This window comes from Trematomus bernacchii, unplaced genomic scaffold (assembly GCF_902827165.1).
Source record: "Trematomus bernacchii unplaced genomic scaffold, fTreBer1.1, whole genome shotgun sequence".
Lineage (NCBI taxonomy): Eukaryota > Metazoa > Chordata > Actinopteri > Perciformes > Nototheniidae > Trematomus > Trematomus bernacchii.
The window spans coordinates 50001-68629 of record NW_022987711.1 but is presented as its reverse complement, the minus strand read 5'-3'; the positions used below and the strand labels follow the sequence as shown (position 1 = coordinate 68629).

The window sequence follows — 18629 nt, the reverse complement described above, 5'->3', positions numbered from 1 at the left end:
CTCCCCCTCCCCAGTTAGCAGTGGGAGGAATCAGAAACAACTTGTTTTAAATGTCTCACATATGCACTTCCTGCATACCTCGTGTTCCTTAAAGTGTGAACACTGGATCTGCAGACGCCTCGGCTCACCTCAGGACGTTAGCATTGCGCTTCCACATAGAGCTCGTGTTACAGGACAGGAAAGGGAGTTTGTTTCCTGATCTGAGGGTCTCTGTCCTGCCCCCCCCCCCTCTCACTTTAAAGTAGGTGCCACTTTATGCCTGCCTTCCTGTTGTCGTGCTATCTGCTGATGTGAGGATTCCTCTTTGTCTGCGTGCAGCGGAGCAGGAACACATCTGCAGAGGATTCAGATATCCTGAGTTTTGATCTCCCCTTATCGGCGCCTGTGATCCCCCCCCCCCCCCCTCCTCGTCTCCCCTTCATATCAGGAGCAGATCCTGCAGGAGACGTCTGGAGAATAAATCTGATTCATATCCTGTTCAGTTACAGTCAGAGGAGACTGAAGGAAACCCTGGACACTGATAGGAGGGAGGGTCTGCAGGGGTCAGACTCCTCCCTCTGATACACCTAGATATGAAGTTGGAGAGTTCTAGAAAGTGTTTCTCAAAGACGATGTGCAGCGTCGGCGGCGGCCAGTGTCAGCGGCAGGATTGATGGTTATGTTTAAATACGTTGCAACGTTAACGAAGAACCTTTCAATCAAATGTATGAAACAGAAGAAATAAGCAGCACGTAGAAAAGCCTTGTTTTAAGGACCCTCAAATAATTACCCTCCAGGAAGAATTGCCAGATTAACAAATTATTTTTGGGTCTTTCAACGATAATTTTGCCATTTTAGCGATGTCACTAAATAATGCAGAAAGTGCCCGGATGTACGATAACTGAACCATCTAGTGACATTGAAAGTAATTATTTCCACTGTGAAGCTTGAGAACTCACATCTCTAGAGAGTGTTTCTCAAAAGCGGCATTACGTAATGAAGGAGGTTGTTTCTAAATGTTTAAAACAGAAGAGCTCAGTAACACTCATCTAACAAGTGACATGTGATGTAAACAAAGCACTAAGTGGATTTGTGTTCCTGCATTTCTGTGAAACGGGCATTTCTGTATTTATCTTATCTCTTGAGTTCGGATGGGATGGAGAACTGGTACTAAATGGGTTCTCCAGTAAGAGGTGCAATCACTAAGGAGAGATACGTCAACATGCACTTTGTTTAAAGACTAAAACTGTTGGATTTCTTAACTATTACAGCACAGATCCAAAATCTTAGTTTTTAAAGGTGTTTCTTTGCTTCGAGGCTGAAAGACTACACAGTTATTTCAACAACAATTAAAAAACACTAACTGTTATTGAATCTTTTCACATCTTTTCATTCAATTACTTTATTTTTGGCATAAATACCAGCATCGATAAGCAGCACTGGTAATTAGCGTCTATAACACCCGAACGATACCCGCCCCTAAACTCAAGTATATTGTATGTTTCATTGCTGGAGGAGACTTCAGGTTTTTATTTACAAAACTATGCTAACTCTTGTACAATGACAATAAAACCCCTGTATCCTTAGCATCCTTGAATCCTGGAATCCTTGAACCCTCACCTATTACCTGTGTTCCCACTTACGGCCCGTCCACACAGCAGCGTTAAAAAAAATCTTCTAACGCTTCTGCCCATTCACTTTGAATGGGGTGACGTCACTTTTGCCTCACTTTTCGCCGAATTGCATTGTGGGAAGCAGAGCGGAGATTTCCAGGCATCTCAGGATTCAAAAGTTGAGCAATGTTCAACTTTTGAAGCTGACGGTGGAAGCGTCAGCCAATCAAATCCTGTTTTATGCAAATCTGACAGTTCAAGCGCTAGCCAATCAAACCGCATGTATGCTGGGAGAGACATACGGCAGTTGGTCGCGTTCCCAAGCTTCAGATACGCCCACCTCCAAGATGTTTTAACGCTGCTGTGTGGACGCTCCGTCAGACACACACCTATAAACCACCTCAGCTTTGATGCAGAATAAGTAAAGCTTTCATCTGCTCGGCTGTTTATTACAAAGCGTTCCTATCCGTGCCGTGATGACTTCATCTCTGTGGATCTCAACTGAATACTTCTTCGCTGACGCTGCAGACGTTATTATGAAGTGTGCTAAAAGCTCCTCGAGGGTTATTTCTGTGTCGTTGACGCTGTGATGTCACCGCCTATACAAACATGATCTCACACACACACACACACACACAGCAGGAGCTAATATAGAGGAATCTTTAATAAGAAAGTGAGCTGAGCGTCAGGAGAGCAGCATGTGACCCTGCAGGGGAATTAAAGGTGTAATAATAACTAAATCTGCTCAAACAGAGAAATACATTTTGGCTGCAGATTAGTTTGTGTTTGGATTGTATCACCGTCTCTATTTAAACCTGTTTCTGGTCTGTTTAGCGTCTCTTTGGCCTCTTAAGGGTTGCTATGATACAGAGCGTGCTCACATGTTCATATAAAGCCTGGGTGTGTTGTGTCAAAAAATAATCCAGAGACGGTAAACGAAGAGAAATGGACGGAGTTATAGATGTCGTTTAAAGTTGAATATGATATTTAAATAAATCCCCCCTGTCTCTGTGAGATGTGATCACACACCACACACACACACACACACACACCACAACACACCCACACACACACACACACACCACACACACACACACACACACACACACACACACACACACACCCACACACCACACACACACACACACACACACACACACACACACACACACACACACACACACCAAAAATGAGAGAGGTCCTCATGTTGTGTGTGTGTAACCATTCTGATGTCCCCAAAGAGTGATAAAAACAAACACACACACACACACTGAAAGAGGTCCTCATTTCGTGTGTGTGGACCTATTCTGATGTCCCCACATAGTGATAAAAACAAACACACACATATGCTATAATATGGGACTTAATGATCTTCAACACATCAACAAAATCAGCATTTCAGATTTCCTGATCCCTTACTTGTGCTCTCGGAGACGGGGGGCCACGGGGTGCTGCCGTCATCCTCTCCACTGGGGAGATCTGGGGAGGAAACACAAGAAATATTTATAGTTTTCATGGGAAATGCAAGTTGGGGAAAAACAAACCACATGTTGGGTTCAGTTATGCAACAAGAAGAAAACTAAATCTGCTCTGAATTCCTCCTGAAGAGCGTGAATCCTGTGTTGGGAAAGAGTTGAATATATCACTGTTTTCTGTTCATGCACTGCAGGGATTTCTAGAACTGTGGTTAATCCATGTGTCTGCTGTACATGTGGATTTGTGTTTGATTTAAAACATTGAAAAGGCGTGTCTGACTCGATCTCCATCTGTTTCTCCAGCTGCTCACAGTTCACGTGTTTATATATTGCAGATGCACCAAATGGAAACAGGACTTGGTTGAGTTTCCAATATTAGGTCATTTAGTCTTGAACTCCTCCTGAGAACCTTGAATCCTGCTTGATGAGTATTTCTGTTTAAGACTTCTGGCACTACTTTTAATTTGGGATTGTATTATATATGTTGCATTGTTGGAGGAGCTCAGGTCAGAAGAATTTCATTTCCATTTCTACACTGAAGCTGCTGAGCTCCTTCACCTCCTGACGCCTCATCTGCGGCGAAGTCCTCGTCGTCGTCCATCAGGCTGTGGGAAACCTTCAGAGTCGCCGCCCCCTCCAGGTCCTCGGGCAGAGGGACCTCCCCCCACACCTTGGAGGCCTGCGTCACCTGCAACACACATTTATGGACGTCAAACTTGTTGTCAAATTTTCAGATTTTTTTGGTCAGATTTCCAGATTTTTTCTTCAACATTTTCTGAATTTTTGTTCGAAATTTTCTGAAACTTTTTTCAAAAATGTTATAACAAATGTATCATTATGTTGTTATCTTTGTTTTGTGCAGAGACTGAATTGTGCATCTTATATTATATCTTAATATTCGTGAAAATGTGTCTGTATGGCTGTCAAAACTCGACAAAAAGACAACGTGTAACAACACACGACACACACCCACACACACACACACACACACACACCACACACACACACACACACACCCACACACACACACACACACACACACACACACTACCACACACACACACACACACACACACCACACCACACACACACACACACACACCACACACATCCACACACACCTTGGAGGCCTTATCTCCTGAAACACAGATGTATGGAGGTGAGGAGAGGTCACACCCTGAGCTAAATGTGGAGCAAACAAAGCGACAGGAAGCGACGTCGAGTGTTTACTCTCAGCTTTATTATCCCAGAGGCCGGCAGCTCGCGGGCAACAAACTAAACACCTCCGCTAACAAACCTCCAAGAGTGAAGGGAAGGCATTTCAGGACGGGAGCTCCATCAGGGTAGCTGAAGACAGGAGACATTCAGGACTCTTTAAGACCTCTCTATCGCAGCTCAGACGGAAGTTCAAGACCAATTTTAGAATAAAACCTTAGAAGAAACAACTTCCATCTCGAAGCATTGAGAGGACTTTAAAGGTTGTTTGTAGACAGTTGAACAACTATTAAGGAATCTCTCCATTATCAAATGAACAAACTGAATGTGAGAGTCGTTGGTTGAACTCTCCTGATCTGTGTGCCGTTAACTCAAGAGGAATTCTGATTAAGAATGTTATTGCAATGTCAGAAAACGTCTCGTATGTTTGCATCGTTGAGACGTCGACACTCAGGACTCAGCGTTAATAACGTTTGGGACGCGATGGCACAAATGTTTGAGTAACTGAAACTGGTGGTGTGTGACGCTGGAATGAACATCCATGTAGGAATGCTAATCCAGAAATGTATCACCAGATATTTAACGTTTTATATTGCAATGTCAGAAAGAAACAGTCCATGTCTTTGGCATGTATAAGAATTTAAAAGATTGAGTTGGACATTTACAAACAAATGAAGACTTTTTTGAGATTAATAAAACGTAACTCCTGTCTAAGTATCTGTGGGAACACTTCGCCTCGTTTCTGTTTTATATCTTTCTGATGTGATTTTATAATGTGAACGATGGTGTTTGGCTTCAGACACACACAGCTGACTGGCCCACATTTCAACACAAGAACAAGCAGAGACAATCTCACACACACACACACACTCTGACACACACACACACACACACACACACACACACACATACACACACACACACACACACACACTGCTGACACACACACACACACACACACACACACACACCACACACACACATACACACACACACACACCCACACACACACACCACACACACACACATACACACACACACACACACACACACAGTGAAGCAGCTGAGCTCAGTGTGACGAGATGACATAAATCTGCTAAAGTATGTTTAAACTGCCCCCCCGCCTCCTCTGTGGAAACATGAGGTCACCTGGAAACACTGAAACTCGAGCAGCAGAGGAAACACTGTCATCTGAGATCAGTGTGTTATTACACATGCTGTCGGAGGGGAGGACATCTTCAGGGCGTATTTCAAAACTCACAAAATGGTGAAATATCTGAAAAGTCCTTCAAAGTTTCTCAAACACCAAGATCATCATTATTACTTTCAATATAGTATATTTTAATATTGTTTTAATATTGTCTGCTTATCTGTATTATTGTGTTGCATTGTTGGAGAAGCCTGTGACCGAAGATTTTCAACGACATCATTACTCTGTAGCTATGTTAGTTTGACAATAAAGAACCTTGAACCTTGGATTTCCATTCATCATCACGACGGATCAATCTGCAGATCATTTCTACTGGTTTGGCGGTGTGATGAAGTTATTGATTAATGTGCTTCCTGTGCTTCAGACACACAACACACACACACACACACACACACACACACACACACACACACACACACACACACACCACACACACACACACAACACCACACACACACACACACACACACACACACACACACACACACACACACACACACACACACACACACACCACACACACACACACATGATACTCTCACTCTCTCCCTCCAGACTGTAGGGTTGGCAGTCTGCTGCGCCCCCCCCCCCCCCTGGTATTTCCAGTTGGCATCGACCCCCCCCCCCCTCCGTCTTGGCGGGTTTCCCATTTAAAGCCTCCGGCTAATAAATAACTACATCTACCCCCCCCCCCCCCCCCCCCCAAATCCCAAATCCCCCCGCCCCCCCCTTACATCAACAGTGTCCAAAGCAAAACGCTGACTAGCGCAAATTCTTTTCATCCGAGCCGACGGTCCGAGCCGACGGTCCGAGCCGACGGTCCGAGCCTCGCTGGGATCAAACCGTTTCCCACAAACACTCCACTGACTCTGAGAGGACGGAGGGATCCAGAGGGTCGGTGGTTCAAGTCCCAACAGGACTTAGAGAGGTGCTAGTTCACCTACCGTTGAGCAAGGCATCAGACCAAATACGGATTCAATTCATAGTGAATATTCCACTCTGTGAAACGGGCAGTTCTGGGTAAATGGGCGTGTACCGACCAAAGGGAAGGGGTTCGATCGCTCGCTTCACAGAGTTTTTCTGAACGTTTTTTCAACATTTTTCTGAAAGATTTAAGAAAGAAAAGTTAGAACGTTTTTTTTCAGTTTTTTTCCCTCAAATTTCTGAATTTTTTCTCAAAACTTCTCAAAAACTCAAAAATCAAATCAAGGTTTATTTATAAAGCACATTTAAAAGCGATTTTTTGGTCGGGCCAAAGTGCTGTACATGTAATAACTACAATCACATAAAAACACATTTCTATAATCACAATAAAAGACAATAAATTACAACAGATATTTAAAAAAAAACATTTTTCAGAAACTTTTTTGAAATTTTAATTTCAAAACTTTTTGGAATGTTTTTTAGAAAGTTTCAACATTGTTCACACTCCTGCAGAAAACTAAGAATCATCCCCACTTCCACATCCACATCAGCCTCAGCTGGTTCAGTCCGTATGAGTCCCTGATCTCAGAGCTAACATGCTAACGCTGCCTGAGCATCTTCCTCCTCTCCAGGACTACATCTTATCTCTCACTATTGCACTACACTTTCCAGAAGCTTCTGCAACCTTTACTCTCCTTTCAAAGCGTTAGAAAATATATTACTGCCTCCAGATCTGGCCTCAGAAAACCTCCTCGCTCCCGTTTCATATCCAGAGCGACATATGGCAGCCAGGTACACACACACACACACACACACACACACACACACACACACACACACACACACACACACACACACACACACACACACACACACACACACACACACACACACACACACAACACACACACACGAACACACACACACACAGATAGTATACACACACATGTGGCACACGGACATTCCTGCAGAGAGGAATTCAGTGTTTGCTCATGGCTGATCCTTTCACAATGCCCTGCAGGATGAAGCAGAACAACCCGGACGATGAGTGACAGCAGCTGTTTTTACCGCGTTCACAAACCAAGAACACAAGCGGGAGGTTCTGGAAGAAGATGCTAAATCTAAAAGCCAAGATCCTGTGGATGGTCGGCCAGCTGCAGAGCCTCCGTCAGCAACATCTGTCCTGCAGGACTCGAACATCCTGATGACAGGCAAAGCTTTAGGATTCTCCACAGCTTTCATCTGTCCGAGAGATAAATGTCTCAGAAAAGATTCCCAACAACTGTTGGCTTGATTATCCGTCATCGGACAGTGTGGGAATAAACCAAGGGAGATCTTCCACGGGATGTGATATCAAAACATCGACTCAATCCTGGTGACTCAAGTGGCTTTTCCATTTAACCTCGCTTCACAGAGAGGTGCAGGAAGGAGTCCTAACACATGGAGTAACAGAAGCATTTGATCACTTCTGGTTCCCTCTTCTCAAAGTCAATGGTGTTCTGATCACAATAAGTTCCCTTTACTTACAGACACGTGGCTTCCTCTAAAGGAAAGGGAACACGTTTTGTTCTACGTCAGAGAGTCAGTAAACACCCCACTGGTGAACCCCAAAGAACCTGTATCATGAACGACTTGTTTGAATCAAACGGAGGAATCCCATTGGATACAGCTGCTGGTTTCATACAAGCAGAGAAATGAGTAAGAAAGTAAAGACAGACACTCTAATGGCGCGTTTCCACTACAGCGCGGAGCACGGTTTAAGAGGGCTGTGACGTCAGCGGCCCGTCTTTGGTTGCGTTTCCACTTGGCCTAGTACCGGCCGGCGGGTCCTAATTCACAGTTTTTCTGGCCTCATAAAATCGTGGGTCTAGGGCCAGAGACAACGAGGCTGAGTCGGGCTGAGTATGCTAAACTAGAGAGAGCGTCGCTGGCAAGGGGGCTACAACTACAACAAGATGGACATATTTGACCGTGATTTAATTGTAACACACGTTTCAAAATGATGAAGTAACAACATACTGATACCGGTTAGTAAAAACCATGAATTAATGCTTTGACAAGTCTGCAGACAGACAGCAGGCGAAACACCTTTTAAAATGCGTGTTTTCTAAATGGAGATTGGCTAAGCTAACGCAGTATATGCTCCGACCGTCCACACTCACAACAACGGCCTATACAGACATAAATAAAGCAGCGACTGTATTCACCATGACACAGACAGTCTGTGGTTTGTACTTGTTTAACTTTTGTCTAGTTTCTGAACAGATATGAGGAGCTGTGAGCTCTGAGTGCTAACAGCTAACGGCTGTGTTGTTTTTCTGGGGTTCTCATTGAAGAGGACGTCACGGCTCCGCCTACACTGCGTTACTATAGATACTACCCCAGTTCCTAAACTGTAATGGAAATGCACCATAAAGTGAGCCAGTCCTAACGAGGCCTAGCCGTACTGAGCGAGGCCCTGTAGTGGAAACGCGCCATTTGAGAACCAAGGTACTACGCTGCCATCGTCTTTAGAAGAGAAACTCTGGACAATGTGCATCTCACGCTAACAACACATCACACAGCTGCACCGGGGTGTGAGAGTGGGTTCAACATGTCCAGCAGGGCCATCAATCCCACAGAGAAACACCCACAAGCACATCTTCAGAAGCAGCTACACAGATATAAAGTGTCCTCAGACACATGCTAACACACACCCACACACATCGTCACACACGCACACACACACACACACACACACGCACACACACACTCTGTGTTACATCTCCGTGAGAAGAATGCCTCTCGCCCACCCCTCTAATAAACCCACAGATGCAGCTGCAGAGGAATCTGTGAGAAACTGAAGCAGAACGAGAGGCTGCACGATAACGATATGTAACGCTGTGCGACCCGTCTGGACTCACATGTAGATAAATAAAACATTGATGCACGCGCCAAGAATTCACTCATTTCATGTCACGATGCACGCAGAACATGTTCATATTTAATTATTAACGTCAGGGGAAATGAAAAACAGGAAAGACTTTTCCTCAAAATATTTGACGTCCGATTTCTGCTCTAATGGCCGTTAAGAAACAAGACGTCACACACTCTCTCACACACACACACACACACACACACACACACACACACACACACCACACACACACACACACACACACACACACACACACACACACACAACACACACACACACACACACACACACCACACCACACACACACACACACACACACACACACACACACACACACACACACACACACACACACACTCACACAGTATCTGCTGAGACTTGAACAGGAATGTGAGGAGAGCTGCACCGCCCGACACCGCTGAGGAAGATCCATCACGCTGATAAAATAAAATACAAAGAAAACTATAAAAATAAGTAATAAATTAAAAAATTAAAAACTGAATAAAAACAAAAACAATGAGTGAGGCCCTTCAGTCTCTGCAGGACAACAGGAAGTCAAGGAGGCACACACACACACACACACACACACACACACACACACACACACACACACACACACACACACACACACACACACACACACACACACTACACACACACACACACACCACACACACACCACACACACACACACCACACACACTCATTGTGAAGAGGACACAGGTCCTTCATCGTCCCCGGTCCCCCCCGAACCCTTCCCCCGGTCCCCCCCTAACCCTTCCCCCGGCCCCCCCCCCTAACCCTTCCCCCGGTCCCCCCCGAACCCTTCCCCCGGTCCCCCCCCCTAACCCTAACACAACAACGCTCACACCTTTTCACAATAAACTCCGTCACCCTCTGGATAAATGAAGCCTTTCACACGCCCTGGTGTTTCCTGTTCCCTTCAGCAGGTGTGTTGAGTCTCTTCTCTGCGGGGCATGTATTCAAGACGTTAGGAGAGAAGATATATAGATGTTCATTGCACTCCTTTAAACACTTTAAAGGGCACCTATCATGCAACATGCACTTTTGTACGTCTTTTCTACATGAATATGTGTCCCCGGTGTTCCAGGGAACTCACCAAGTGTCAGAAAACACAACCCTCTCTATTTTCCTCCATACCCAAATCTCTAAAAAAGGGGCTGCAACGGATCTGATAAAACTGATCCAGATTTGAACACTGTCCTGACGTCAGGACGGTGGCGCTACGGCTATTGGGCCAACTCCACCAATCAGGAGGAGACAACCACGGCATTGCCGTTCGAAAGCGCTGGAGACGCTGTAGTACATATGCCAGGCCTGTAGGTGGTGCTGTTCTCACTGAATCTGCCCTTGCTAAAACAGAGCTATAAATGGTCAAATTGAGCAAAATGAGGCATGGCTAAAATGCATGATCTGTTTGGTATTTTGAAAAAAAAAAAGTATAAATATGCCTCATATAGGTATGGTCCTACACTATATTATTATAATATAGCATGATAGGTCCACTTTAAAGTATTCCTTTAGACGCGTTCATCATAAAAGAATCATCCTTTCTGAAGGAGTATTGTTTCCAGCTGATGTTCTCTCCTGTTCCTCGCTCAGGCTTTTTGCTTTCTGCTGGCTACAGGTAAGTATCAAGTATCACATATCAAGGTCTTTTAAAGATGTTTTTAAACTAGCTTTGCGTCAGGTTGTGTGTGAAGCCGTTTCTTTATTTCAAAGGGCATTCAATCTTTACGTGTTGCATGCTTTGTGGTGAATAAACACGATGAAAGCACGCTGACGTAAACCAAGACTCTGCTCTTCATGTCCTGTTAAATAAAGATCAAAATATAGTTAAAGTACCACCTGCAGAGGGATCTAGATGCAGGTGTTCTTTTCCCCATAGAGACGCCTCGCTGCACATTATCCCTTGCATAAAGATAGGTTGTGGGTCCCTTATAACATGTTGAACACAGTGGAAATAAACATTCTGGTCACCTCAACATCAGGGATCTTATACATTAAACTCCTTCTGAATCAAACCGTCACGGTAGCCTTACCTTACTGATCCCTCTTACAATAGAAGAAAACACGTTACTTTACCAGCAGAGAGAAAATGGATTATTAAATGATTAATGTGACTAATAAAGAGCAGTTTGATCATTAAGTATTATTCTGTTGATCGATGTCATTACATTTGGTGAAAAGCACATAATGACTTGTTTAAGACTCGTTTTGTCAAAGTTTAGGACTTGGACTTGACTTGAACTTTCCCATCCTGACTTGAGACTTGACTTGAGCGCAAAGACTTGAGACTTGACTTGGACTTGAGCGCAAAGACTTGAGACTTGACTCGGACTTGAGCGCAAAGACTTGAGACTTGACTCGGACTTGCAAAACAATGACTTGGTCCCACCTCTGCTGTATACATATATATTAAATACAGTTTTACTATCTAAATGGTCCTCTCTGTGAGCCACCATCATGTATCTGAGGTCAAAGGTCACAGCGTGGCGACACCAGGGCCAGACGCAGAGAGAGCTGTGAAAGCAGACACCACACACACACACACACTCTCTGACACACACACACACACTCTGACACACACACCCACACACGCTGACACACACACACACACACTCTGACACACACACACAGCCTGACACACACACACACACACACACACACCCACACACTCTGACACACACACACACACACCCACACACACACACACTATCCGTGGGGCCTTTCTCAGCTTGAATGACAGCCCAGTCACCAGAGACCCCCCAGGACAGAGACGGTTAGACTCCTGAGTTTATTGCAAATATTAATATATATTACATATCACGACTACTTCTATATATAACATACTGTACTGTATTTACAAAGACAGTGTGTTTTACCTAATAAACACCCCGGGATAAATAAAGTATTATGTTGTATTTTATTTGATATACTATATATATGTCTCATGTCTATATCATTTATATGTATGTCTTCAGTGTTTTGTATTTTGCATTGTAAGGAAAATCACCAGAGCTAAGTGTTTTTAAAGCGTTGTTTTCTGTGACAGAGCGTGACCACATTCCTCCGAGGCGTGAACGTCCAGTCGACACCTTCAGGAAACCCCAAAGATTTTCAATTACTCCCCAGCAGGGGCCCCAGCGAGACCACCAACCTGAAGAGACCCCCCCCATCAGAGAACAAAGCCCTGCAGACAGCCATCGTTTACACATGCAGGTAGCAACAACACACAACCAAAAGGTCCTCACAGAACGGGTAGTTTCCCAACACTCGGTCCTCACACGTACAGTAAAACAAACACAAATACACACACACAGTTTAACAGCCTGTGGTTTGTGGGAAAGAATTTATTGGATTTGAGGTTTTGCTCTTAAAACTACTGGAGCTCTAGCTGTGAGAAAATGTAAGGTTTCTCATAATTGGTAAATCAAGGTTAAGTTGAAATTTCTAAATCACGGCAGCGAGGACTTCAAATCAAACCCTGTGTTAGGATGAGAGGTAAAGGGTAAAATGAATACCTTATGATTCATGGTCTCCTCATTAAATAAACGTGCTCCAGTGGAAAAAGCAGTTTTTCCTTTCTGTAATGCAATACAAAACAGTGGCTGCTTAACTCAAATGTAAGGTAACATGATATTTCATAGTTTTATGCACATTTCCCTTCCCTGATGTCGGCCTAACCCTGCTTCACCTGAGCGGCACGTCCTGTCTGAACATAAACACTGTGAGAGTATTTAAGGGGGGGGTCTATAAATAGTGTGTGTGTTTCCGGTAACATTACTGAGAGAGTGAAGTGGGGGGGGGGGGGTCAGCTCCAGTTCCCCAGACGACAGCTGGAGCTCCGTCTGTATTAATAACACAGAGGATCTGAACATGGAGCTGAGATACAGAAACTCAGAGGGACTGAGATCTGATCTGCGACCCGTCGGTTTTACAACAAAACAGGTCACAACAACATTAGGCGCTTTCACACCAGAGTACTTTGCCCAAGAACTAGGCCGATAGTTCTTGGAATTTTGCTTTCACACCAAAAAGATCTGGAACTAAAACCTAGTTCCCGCAAACCTTTTCACCCCCAGATCGTCCCTGCTAGAGAGGTAGTACGTTCCTGGGGAGGAAATGGTTCCTGGGTGTGTCGGCCACACTAACAATTTCTGATTGGCTGGGCGGATTGCAAACCACGCCCCGTAAAACTCCGAAAGGTTTTGTGAAGCCGCCATTTTATTTGCTCGCATTAGCATTATTAGAATTAGCATTAGCCCAGCGCACCAACAGAGATGAGGAGGTGTCGGCGCTTCTGGCGATTTACTCGGAAGACGCGACCCAGCAGCTTCTACTGAAGCCAGTCCCCAACTCCCGGGGACTTCGGGTGGCAGTATACGCCGTGAAGTTGTTTGCGGCCTGCCAGTAAACCCAAAGCAGAAGAAGAAGAAGAAGAAGTGACGTCAGCGGCTTCATTTGCGTAATCCTCCCTCAGGGAACTTATTCCGGTGTGAACGCGATCTACTAGGACAGTTCCAGGGACTAAAGAGTTCGGGGGAACTAAGTACCGGGAACTAAGTACCGGGAACTAAGTACCGGGAACTAAGTACCGGGAACTAAGTCCCGCAAAGTACTTGGTGTGAAAGCGGCTAATGTTTTCGTCCAAGTTTTTGGAAAATATTAAAGTTCTTTCTTTCAAACGTTTCCACCGAGGGCCACATACAGAAAAGCATACGAAGGTCTGGGGCCGCTCACTAGAGGTTTATCGCCTCATAAGTTCAGTTATAAGTCAGCAAAATCAATGAAATGTAGGTCAATTATTCCTGATACTTGAATATGCTTTAAGAAAACAAACTGCTCACAGCTCTCCAGAGGGTTTACTTTATTTTGTCAGCAGCTCATTTCTTAAAACAGAAGCTTCAGATTGCTGATCAAAAGAGGAAGGGTAGGATTCAAGCTTGTTATGGAAATAAGTTCTTGGGCTTTTTTTTAATTTTAAATCAACTAAGATTTGTTTGACATTTTTCCCAACTTGAATTGACTGAATTTATTTGAAAAGTGGTCTTATTAACTCATGAATACTACTGTGTAATATATTTTTACATTTCTATTTAAGAAGTACAATATATGACAAGCACAAGTTCATCTGTGGGCCGCATTTCATTACACCTTTTGAATTAGCTGAGGGCCGATTCAAAATGCTCTAACGTGCATGAGATCTAATGTCAGAGAGACACAAAACCTTTCTGAATTTCTTCATCGGGATACAATGCAACACTCGTCCAAATTTCATCCAATTATCCAACTAACAATTCCCGTCAAATGTCATGAAAAGACAACAAACCTCATGTTGGCGCTACAAGAAAGTACATTAGGCTTCAACCTCTAGGGAACATGAACGTATGCAGAACAAATATCACAACAATCCATGCTGGGGTTATTTCAATATTCCAGTGATTGGTGGGAGGATGCTAACTGGATGTATCATGTAGCACAGATTGAGCGGTGTTGGAGCTTTAAACAGGAAGTCTCAGCAGCTGCGATCAGATCTGGTTTCTGCTGCCTCACATTTACCCTCCTCTCTCATTGTCACTTTAAAAAACCAGCTAATGTGACCCCACCTGTTGCGCCCCCCCCCCACCATGAGAATCATACTGCATTACTTCCTGGTTACACTGAGTGGGAAAAGATGAGGTACCAGTTCTGTTTTCAGGGTAAACGATAGAAAGAACCCTCAGATGCAGAAAACCTGTCTGTTCATATTGTAGTCAATTATAGCTGTCAGAACGAAAGATTTCAGAACTCTTTAAAGACTTTCAAAAAATAAGATAAGATAATAAGATAAGAAGTATTTTATACTTAGTACTTTATCGATCCCAATGTGGGAAATGTTTGCGTTGCAGCAGCATAAAAAGACAAGGCATTGTACATAAGAGAAATTAAAAGACTAGAAATAAACAATCCAAAATGTAAACATCTCAATAAAATAGTATTAAAAAAGTAGAAAATAGTCGAGTGGAGCCTCGCAGCGGCGAAACCGTGCCACACTAATTGCGCCGCATAAGCGCATAGGTGCATTTTCGGCTCAGTTGAGGCACCCTCCGCAAGATGAGGCCCCACGCAGTCTGCATGATCGGCCTGGAGGGACGGCCCTGGGTGTATGTGATGTATGTGTAGTCTAGCACCAGGAGTCTAGCACCAGGAGTCTAGCACCAGGAGTCTAGTACCAGGAGTCTACTACCAGGAGTCTAGCACCAGGAGTCTAGCACCAGGAGTCTAGCACCAGGAGTCTAGTACCAGGAGTCTAGAACCAGGAGTCTAGCACCAGGAGTCAAGAACCAGGAGTCTAGCACCAGGAGTCTAGCACCAGGAGTCTAGAACCAGGAGTCTAGTACCAGGAGTCTAGCACCAGGAGTCAAGAACCAGGAGTCTAGCACCAGGAGTCTAGCACCAGGAGTCTAGAACCAGGAGTCTAATACCAGGAGTCTAGCACCAGGAGTCTAGCACCAGGAGTCTAATACCAGGAGTCTAGCACCAGGAGTCTAGCACCAGGAGTCTAATACCAGGAGTCTAGCACCAGGAGTCTAGCACCAGGAGTCTAGCACCAGGGAGTCTAGCACCAGGAGTCTAATACCAGGAGTCTAGCACCAGGAGTCTAGCACCAGGAGTCTAGCACCAGGAGTCTAGAACCAGGAGTCTGGTACCAGGAGTCAAGTACCAGGAGTCTAGCACCAGGAGTCTAGCACCAGGAGTCTAGCACCAGGAGTCTAGTACCAGGAGTCTAGAACCAGGAGTCTAGTACCACCAGGAGTCTAGCACCAGGAGTCTAGCACCAGGAGTCTAGCACCAGGAGTCTAGTACCAGGAGTCTAGCACCAGGAGTCTAGTACCAGGAGTCTAGTACCAGGAGTCTAGTACCAGGAGTCTAGTACCAGGAGTCTAGAACCAGGAGTCTAGCACCAGGAGTCTAGCACCAGGAGTCTAGTACCAGGAGTCTAGTACCAGGAGTCTAGAACCAGGAATCTAGTACCAGGAGTCTAGTACCAGGAGTCTAGAACCCAGGAGTCTAGTACCAGGAGTCTGGCACCAGGAGTCTAGTACCAGGAGTCTAGCACCAGGAGTCTAGTACCAGGAGTCTGGCACCAGGAGTCTAGCACCAGGAGACTAGCACCAGGAGTCTAGTACCAGGAGTCTAGTACCAGGAGTCTAGTACTAGGAGTCTAGTACCAGGAGTCTAGTACCAGGAGTCTAGTACCAGGAGTCTAGTACCAGGAGTCTAGTACCAGGAGTCTAGTACTAGGAGTCTAGTACCAGGAGTCTAGTACCAGGAGTCTAGAACCAGGAGTCTAGCACCAGGAGTCTAGTACTAGGAGTCTAGTACCAGGAGTCTAGAACCAGGAGTCTAGCACCAGGAGTCTAGTACCAGGAGTCTAGTACCAGGAGTCTAGCACCAGGAGTCTAGCACCAGGAGTCTAGTACCAGGAGTCTAGTACCAGAGTCTAGTACCAGGATGATCAGTACCAGGAGTCTAGTACCAGGAGTCTAGTACCAGGAGTCTAGTACCAGGAGTCTAGCACCAGGAGTCTAGCACCAGGAGTCTAGTACCAGGAGTCTAGTACCAGGAGTCTAGTACCAGGAGTCTAGTACCAGGAGTCTAGCACCAGGAGTCTAGTACCAGGAGTCTAGTACCAGGAGTCTAGTACCAGGAGTCTAGCACCAGGAGTCTAGCACCAGGAGTCTAGAACCAGGAGTCTAGCACCAGGAGTCTAGTACCAGGAGTCTAGTACCAGGAGTCTAGTACCAGGAGTCTAGCACCAGGAGTCTAGCACCAGGAGTCTAGTACCAGGAGTCTAGTACCAGGAGTCTAGAACCAGGAGTCTAGCACCAGGAGTCTAGCACCAGGAGTCTAGTACCAGGAGTCTAGTACCAGGAGTCTAGTTACCAGGAGTCTAGTAACCAGGAGTCTAGCACCAGGAGTCTAGCACCAGGAGTCTAGTACTAGGAGTCTAGTACCAGGAGTCTAGAACCAGGAGTCTAGCACCAGGAGTCTAGTACCAGGAGTCTAGTACTAGGAGTCTAGTACCAGGAGTCTAGTACCAGGAGTCTAGTACCAGGAGTCTAGTACCAGGAGTCTAGAACCAGGAGTCTAGCACCAGGAGTCTAGTACTAGGAGTCTAGTACTAGGAGTCTAGTACCAGGAGTCTAGAACCAGGAGTCTAGCACCAGGAGTCTAGCACCAGGAGTCTAGTACTAGGAGTCTAGTACCAGGAGTCTAGAACCAGGAGTCTAGCACCAGGAGTCTAGTACCAGGAGTCTAGTACTAGGAGTCTAGTACCAGGAGTCTAGTACCAGGAGTCTAGACCCAGAGTCTAGCACCAGGAGTCTAGTACCTAGGAGTCTAGTACCAGGAGTCTAGTACCAGGAGTCTAGTACTAGGAGTCTAGTACCAGGAGTCTAGTACCAGAGTAGTACTAGGAGTCCTAGTACAGGAGTCTGTACAGGAGTCTGACCAGGAGTCAGCACCAGGAGTCTAGTACCAGGAGTCTAGTACCAGGAGTCTAGCACCAGGAGTCTAGTACCAGGAGTCTAGTACCAGGAGTCTAGTACCAGGAGTCTAGTACCAGGAGTCTAGAACCAGGAGTCTAGTACCAGGAGTCTAGGACCAGGAGTCTAGTACCAGGAGTCTAGGACCAGGAGTCTAGTACCAGGAGTCTAGTACCAGGAGTCTAGCACCAGGAGTCTAGTACCAGGAGTCTAGTACCAGGAGTCTAGCACTAGGAGCAGTGGGCAGCTATTGTACAGCGCCCGGGGAGCAATGGGAGTGAGGGGGGAAGAGGGGTGTCTGGTGCCTTGCTCAAGGACACCACGGCAGGGCAGGAGGTGAACTGGGCCCTCTGCAAGTAGCAGTCCACACTCCATATTTTAGGTCTGGACGGGGACTTGAACCGGCGACCCTACAGCTCCCAGTCCAAGCCCCTAGTGACTGAGACACTGCCGGACTAATGTGATGTATGTGATGTTTTTAATGTTATATATGATATTGAGGAGCTACATCTGACGTCACAAAATCATTCTGAATTTCCTCCTCAGAACACAACCGGTCTCTCGACCATATTTCATCCAACAATTCCTGACGAAGATTAACCAAAATCTGGCGCTACGAGAGAGAAACTGTGTTGAGCATCTCTCACACAGAGGCTTTGTTTTGGTTACCCAAGATGCACTGGGACAGCACAACAAGAGCTGCTGTTATCGGAAAACAAAAGTCCACGTTGGGCGCCGTCAAAC

At 45.4% G+C, this 18629-nt stretch overlaps 1 protein-coding gene across 1 annotated transcript in view; it reads right to left on the bottom strand.

Moving 5' to 3' along the window:
• hspg2 (heparan sulfate proteoglycan 2) overlaps positions 1-18629 on the bottom strand; it is a 172060-nt gene that overhangs the window by 122610 nt on the left and 30821 nt on the right. The window contains 2 exon segments of the mRNA XM_034141030.1: positions 3012-3071; positions 3626-3755. Coding sequence (XP_033996921.1) covers positions 3012-3071; positions 3626-3755 — 190 coding nt within the window.